The sequence below is a fragment of the Cucurbita maxima genome, unplaced genomic scaffold, assembly GCF_002738345.1.
Source record: "Cucurbita maxima cultivar Rimu unplaced genomic scaffold, Cmax_1.0 Cma_Scf00004, whole genome shotgun sequence".
NCBI lineage: Eukaryota > Viridiplantae > Streptophyta > Magnoliopsida > Cucurbitales > Cucurbitaceae > Cucurbita > Cucurbita maxima.
The window spans coordinates 2154098-2162073 of NW_019272020.1; the positions used below are offsets into that span (position 1 = coordinate 2154098).

The window sequence follows — 7976 nt, forward strand, 5'->3', positions numbered from 1 at the left end:
TTAATTAATTTTTATAAAATATAGAGAATTATTATTATTATTATTATTATTATTATTTATTAGTATTAATAATCCTTAAAAGAGGGAGATGAAAAAAGAAATAGTTGGATTAATTGATGGTGATGGATCAATCATTGATCACACGTATGTAAATATAAAGCTAGAGAGACAAAGTGATTATTTTAGAGTGAGAAACCAACTCAAGAAAGCCAAAATTAATTTTTTTAAAAATTACCTTAAAAAATTAAAAGTAGAAAAAAGATTAGTTTATAATTTAATTTAATTCAACTTTAAAACTTGATTGATTAATTATTTATTTTTTAAAAAATTATTTAAATTTTGTTAGATACTCACATGGCATGTGAGCAACAGCTGTGCCCATTCTCTCAACTTGATAAATACCCTTCTTACCTTCCTTACTCACCCTTTTGACTCTTCTCTCTCATCCCATTTTTCTTCTCTCTCTAACCACCAAAACCCACTTTCTCTCTCCCTCTCTAGCAAAAACCAGAGCTACTGAGCTCTCCTTCTCCCTCTCTAATGGCGGACTTCAAACCCTAAACCGTTCTTCATCTTCTTTGTTTTCTTGTTAACATCAAAACAATGATACCCTTTTTTCTCAGGCTCTGTTTCTTCCTTCTTCTTCTTATTTCCTTCTCTGCAACTTCTTCTTCCTCTTCTCATGGAGACACCCAGAAGCTTATTTCCTTCAAATCTTCACTTCCAAGCTCATCCCTGCTTCAAAACTGGCTCTCCAATGCCGACCCATGTTCCTTTTCTGGTATTACTTGTAAGGAAACCAGAGTTTCCGCTATAGACTTGAGCTTCTTGTCTTTGAGCTCTAATTTCAGCCATGTTTTCTCCTTGCTTGCGGCGCTCGACCATTTGGAATCGCTTTCTCTCAAATCCACTAACCTTACTGGCTCCATTTCTTTGCCCTCTGGATTCAAGTGTAGCCCTCTGCTTTCCTCTGTAGATCTGTCCCTCAATGGCTTATTTGGGTCTGTTTTTGATGTTTCCAACTTGGGATTTTGCCCCAATCTCAAGTCGCTTAATCTGTCCTTTAACTATTTTGATTTTCCACTTAAAGACTCTGTCCCACGATTCAACCTCGATTTGCAGGTCCTCGATCTTTCTTCCAACCGGATTGTTGGGTCGAAATTAGTTCCATGGATTTTCTCTGGTGGGTGTGGTAATTTGCAGCTCTTGGCATTGAAGGCCAACAAACTTAGCGGCGAGATTAATCTCTCGTCCTGTAATAAACTCGAGCATTTGGATATCTCCGGCAACAATTTCTCTGTGCGTATTCCGTCCTTAGGCGATTGCTCTGTTTTGGAGCATTTGGATATCTCCGGCAACAAGTTCACCGGCGACGTCGGACATGCTCTGTCGTCTTGTCTGCAACTCAGATTTCTGAATCTCTCCAGCAACCAGTTCGTGGGTCCAATCCCTTCGTTTGCATCTCCCAATTTGTGGTTCCTTTCGCTTGCTAACAACCATTTCCAGGGGGAGATTCCTGTAAGTATTGCAGATTTATGTTCTAGTTTGGTGCAGCTCGATCTTTCTTCTAATAGTTTGATTGAGTCTTTACCTTCTGCTATGGGGTCTTGTTCTTCGTTGGAAACATTGGACATTTCGAAAAATAACCTCTCTGGTGAGCTCCCCATCGCCGTTTTTGCCAAAATGAGTAGTCTCAAGAAACTCTCTGTCTCCGACAATAAGTTCTTTGGGGTTTTGTCGGATTCTCTTTCTCATCTCTTCACTTTGAATTCTTTGGATCTGAGTTCTAATAACTTTTCTGGGTCGATTCCGGCGGGGCTCTGTGAAGACCCTAATAACAGCTTGAAAGAATTGTTCCTCCAGAACAATTGGTTTACAGGTGGAATCCCTGCAAGTATTAGCAATTGTTCTCAGCTGGTTTCTCTTGATTTGAGCTTCAACTTTCTGAGTGGGACGATCCCTTCCAGCTTGGGATCACTTTCTAAGCTCAAGAACTTGATCATGTGGTTGAATCAGCTGGAGGGGGAGATCCCATCTGATTTCAGCAACTTTCAGGGGCTTGAGAATCTGATCCTGGATTTCAATGAGCTCACCGGCACAATCCCTTCAGGATTAAGCAACTGCACCAACTTGAACTGGATTTCGTTGTCAAATAACCGGTTGAGCGGAGAGATTCCAGCCTGGATTGGGCGCCTCCCAAGCCTCGCCATCCTTAAACTCAGCAACAACTCGTTCTATGGTCGGATTCCTCCGGAGCTGGGCGATTGTCGGAGCTTGATCTGGCTTGACCTGAATACCAATTTGTTGAATGGAACAATCCCTCCCGAGTTGTTTCGTCAATCAGGTAACATTGCTGTTAACTTCATTACAGGGAAGTCTTATGCTTACATTAAGAACGATGGTAGCAAGCAGTGCCATGGCGCTGGAAATTTGCTTGAGTTTGCTGGAATTAGACAAGAACAAGTGAACAGGATTTCAAGCAAGAGTCCCTGCAATTTCACCAGAGTTTATAAAGGAATGACTCAGCCAACCTTTAACCATAATGGCTCCATGATTTTTCTTGATCTTTCCCATAATATGTTGTCTGGTAGTATCCCTAAGGAGATTGGTTCTACAAATTATCTATACATTTTGGATTTGGGACATAACAGTCTCTCGGGACCGATCCCGCAGGAGGTCGGTGGCTTGACGAAACTCAACATTCTTGATCTATCAAGCAATGAGCTTGAAGGATCAATTCCATTGTCTTTGACAGGACTTTCCTCCCTCATGGAGATTGATCTGTCCAACAATCATCTCAACGGTTCGATACCCGAATCAGCTCAGTTCGAAACATTCCCAGCGTCGGGATTTTCGAATAATTCTGGCCTATGTGGGTATCCTCTCCCTCCATGTGGGGTTGATTCAGGAGCAAGAGCAAATTCTCAGCATCAAAGATCTCATAGGAAACAGGCATCCCTTGCAGGGAGTGTTGCAATGGGGCTACTCTTCTCGCTTTTCTGTATTTTCGGTCTGATTATTGTCGTTGTCGAGACGAGGAAGCGAAGGAAAAAGAAGGATTCTACTCTTGATACTTATGTCGAGAGTCATTCACCTTCAGGCACGACGACCACTGTTAACTGGAAGTTAACCGGTGCTCGTGAAGCATCGAGTATTAGTCTTGCAACGTTTGAGAAGCCACTTCGGAAGCTTACATTTGCCGATCTCCTCAAGGCTACGAATGGCTTCCACAACGATAGCCTGATTGGTTCGGGGGGTTTCGGCGACGTATATAAGGCTCGATTGAAGGATGGAAGCACTGTCGCGATCAAGAAGCTGATTCATGTCAGTGGACAGGGTGATCGTGAGTTCACTGCAGAAATGGAAACCATTGGCAAAATCAAACACCGAAACTTGGTACCGCTTCTGGGCTACTGCAAGGTCGGAGAAGAACGGTTGCTCGTGTACGAGTACATGAAATACGGAAGCTTAGAAGACGTTTTACACGACAAGAAGAAGGGTGGAATCAAACTGAATTGGGCAGCAAGAAGGAAGATTGCCATTGGAGCTGCAAGGGGACTGGCTTTCCTTCACCACAATTGCCTACCTCACATCATTCACAGGGACATGAAATCAAGCAATGTGTTGCTGGACGAGAACTTGGAAGCCAGAGTCTCAGATTTTGGAATGGCTAGACTAATGAGTGCCATGGACACCCATTTGAGTGTCAGCACATTAGCCGGAACACCCGGTTACGTCCCTCCCGAATATTACCAGAGCTTCCGGTGTTCTACAAAAGGCGACGTTTACAGTTACGGTGTTGTTATGCTCGAGCTCTTAACAGGAAAGCGACCCACAGACTCTGCTGATTTCGGTGACAACAATCTCGTCGGATGGGTAAAACAACACGCCAAGTTGGACCTAACCGATGTGTTCGATCGCGAACTCATAAAGGAAGATCCAAGCTTGAAGATAGAGCTTTTAGAACACTTGAAGGTAGCTGTTGCGTGCTTAGACGATAGGTCGTGGCGGCGTCCAACAATGATCCAAGTGATGACAATGTTCAAGGAAATCCAAGCAGGGTCGGGGATGATGGATTCCCAATCCACAATCGGAACCGAGAACGGAGGCTTCAGCGTCGACATTGTAGACATGAGCTTAAAGGAAGTACCAGAACCAGAAGGCAAGTAAGTAAGAGAGAAGAAGGGAAGAGAATTCTTTTGGAGGGAAAGAAAGGGTTAATTTGAATGTATGTAATCTTTGTTATTTTTATACATAAAAGTTGTTTTAAACATTTTCATAAAAATGTGTATATAAACAGTTTCTTTTAGTTATGCTTTCTTTTTTCGTTATTTATATATTATGAGAGACAAGTTGATCATTTACCGTTCACTGTTAGTAGATATTATCTCATTTGATCCATTACAAATCAACCACTAAATTAATTTAGGATTTTTTCTTATGGTTTATTTTATTAATATGAGAATAATAAATTATTATTATTATTATTATTGGATAAACTATTTAGTTTTGTCTGTTTTTCCATGGACAGTGTGCACCACCCATGCTCGTGACCCAGAAAGCACAATATTTTAATCCCATCTTTCTATCTTGGAAAATGTGCCCCCTCATTTTTTTTATTTTTAATAAAAAAAACTTATTTGATTAAAAAATATTATGACCGTTTGATTCAGATCAGTGGCTAGATTAATATTCATATGTTCCAAAAAAATAAAAATAAAATAAAATCGATAGGATATTAGATATTAACATGAATTAAATTCTGCATTAAATAATTAATAAAAAAATTAACCATATATAAACCAAAATCTTGTTTTTTTGGTAAAAAAATGACAGTCTAAAATAAAACACTTGTCACCAAATGAAGTGGAACTGTAAGATTAAAGTTCCACAAACAAATTTATTTAAAGGAATAACTATTCCAATTATTTTTAAAATTTACAAATAAAAAAAAATCGACTTTACTTAAATATTAAATATTTAAGTAAATACTTAATTCGAAATTTAAATGATTTTAAAAAGCATCTAAAATATTTATTAGAATTAAAAAAAAATATATGTTAAAAAATAATGAATAAATAAGCCCTTAGAAAGGCCCAACTTTGTCATCCATGCAAATAAATAAGTAAGGCTGATTTTATATGCATGTCATTTTCTTCTCCTTCCTATTTTTATTTTTTTTTATTTTTTTAATGTTTTTTTTTTTAATTATTGCTTCAAAAAGAAAAGGTCTTTCATTTTCTACTAAATTATGGCCTACTTTAGATAAAGCCCCCAAACTTGGGCCACAGTATTATCCAAAAATAAAAAATAATTATTTAAAAATATGAACAAAAAAAATTACAAAGAAATTCAGTTATATAAAAATATTGGGTGGTTTAACAATTAATACAATAATAATAATAATAATGAATAAAGGGTAAAAATAGTTCGAATTTTAATTCACGGATCTTTTGAATTTAATATTCTACCTGTCAATTACATTTATTCATTCATGCACCTCATTTAATATTCCCTTTTTCTTATTATTATTATTATTATTATTATTATTTATTGGTAAAAGTTGTAATATTTATTTTAAATCGTAAATTAATTTTACAGAAGGAATTATTTGATGATATTTAGTAGTTTAAGGTAATTAAAATAAATAAATGCCATAATCCACGTGTGATGTGGAATGGGAAAAAATAATATGGAAAAGGTGGGACCGGGGAGGAGAAGAATCATGTGGCGGAGAGAAGAGGAAGGAGTAGCATCAGAAACAAACACGCGTTGGGTGGGTGACACGTGGGCCAATCACCCAGTTTGACTTGTCGGAGGTGTTGCCCTACAATGTCGTCTTCCTATGGCGGTGCTGTCGTTTCTTTGTATTCTTTCCATATCCCATTCTCCACCGTTCGATTCTCATCTTGTCAAATCCTTCGGTCCCACTTAAACTGACTACTCTACGTGCGACCACACCTAATCAGAACTCCATCCGCGCGTGCGTCTCGCTAGTTGCTAGTGCATCCTTTCTGCTTCCCCCTTTTAAAATTGATTAATTATAAATTTAAAATTTTGTTAATTATAAGATTTGGTTGCTTAACTTTTAAGATTTGGATTTAATAATATAAGCTTATAAAATATTAGTATTAAAACGTTAAAATATTTATTAGATATTTTAATAAGCTTCTAGATGGATTATACTAAATGTTCCTAGAACTTTATTAAATAATTTCTAAGAGTTCATCAAGTTATGTGATTGAACTAGGGCGGGACCCACGCTGTCCACGGTTGATGCAATGGGAGCCGTTTGATTTGGTAAGAATTTCTGCACAATGCATCAGCGATTGTTGATAACCGTATGATGGCGACTGATTAGAGTAGCAGCAGTGGGCCCGGAATTTAAAGGGACAAGAAATCTAATTTTGAATAAATAAATAAATAAATAAAACATAACAGAATTCCGTATATCTGCAAATTCCGTTGACCGGGACTTTTATTCATAATAGAGTAACAAGATTCTAAGTGTGAACGGAACGGACTCCACAACTATTCCTCATTCATTTTTTTTTTATTTAAATTTATTACAAAATATATTTTTCCCTAAAAATTTTAAATAAAAATAATAAAAATATTGAAGGGACCAAAAAAAAATTTATTTAGCCTCTCAATTTTATAAAATATATAATAAGCCTTAAAAAATTTTATTTCAAGTCAAATATATTCATAAATTTATAATTGTATATATTGTAGGATTTTGAAAACCTTAATGATATTGAAAGTTTAAAATGGTATAAAATAGGTTATTTTGTAATGTCAAATAGATTTAGGAAATATCTATTCAACATATGTGTTTTAGATTCTTGATCAAGTTAGTATAAATTATGAAAAATAATATTTTTATATTTTCAATATATCACTTTTTAAATTTAAAATTAAAAAAATGTATGATTATATTTAAAAATATATATTTTTTAGAAATATAATTTTCATTCTAAATGTTAAATTAAAATACTCCATTGAATGTTTTCTTTTTCTTTTTTTGGTGTAGAGTTTTGTTGTTAGCATTGGTGTGAGTGAGCCACAGGCTAAAATTTCAAGGCCCAAAAATGAGAACTAATATTAAAATTAAAATTAATATTTATATTGATAAGAAGAAGTTTTTGCCGTCAAAGGACCTTGAAATTAGGGTTTAGCACGTGCGAGTCACGAAGGAACACGTGGTTCTCCTTAAGTGCCGGTGGGCCCCACCACGGGTATGTTTTATTATATTTTATTTTTTTAATCTTTTTTGTTTGGTTTTACGAGGCAGACTCGGCTTTTTATACGTGCATTAAACTTTTAAAGAATTTTAATTACTATTACTAAAAATAAAATAATATTAAGCTTATCAATTATTTTATTTACTTTTTTTTGGATTTATGTGACGAAAAATAAAGTAATTCCAAAAGATTGGCTTGTCGACGTTGAAATTAGTAGACCTCACGTGCATTAGTTTCTTTTGTTATTTATTTATTTATTTTGTCTTGCTTTTATTATTTTAAGGATTAAATAATTATTATCGCCGGTAATTATCTTAATCTTGTTTTTACTTTACACGTTCCTCGACCGTCACTGACCCAGTTTTACTTTGCTAAACTTAATTAGAAAGCTGTTTGGTCATGTTTCCTTTTTTTATATTATTATTTATAAAATCTTCATTTTTTAAATTACATTATTTCACCACAATTATTTGCTATTAAATAAATTTTTAAATTTGTGATTAAATAAAAACAAATTAATCTCGTATTGATATAGATTTGTGTTAAAAGCCCAAGTTCTAAACCACAATGATGAACTCCAATCTCTTTCTCTCATGTAGCTTACAGCTCAGATGGGCCTACGTTTCGCTCGGCCCAATAAAAGCCCAAAACACATGTAATTTAGGCCCATAACACTTGGACTGTGTTAAAAATTTGGGCCTAAATAACCCATGTAGATATACCATAAGTACA

General features: G+C 35.5%; 1 protein-coding gene across 1 annotated transcript; it reads left to right on the forward strand.

The window, feature by feature from the left end:
* Positions 1-411: 411 nt before the first annotated feature.
* Positions 412-4320, forward strand: LOC111477860 (systemin receptor SR160-like). Its single transcript, XM_023121798.1, has one exon. It carries the CDS (start codon positions 604-606, stop codon positions 4168-4170), a length of 3567 nt encoding a protein of 1188 aa, XP_022977566.1. The 5' UTR covers positions 412-603; the 3' UTR covers positions 4171-4320.
* Positions 4321-7976: the final 3656 nt, after the last annotated feature.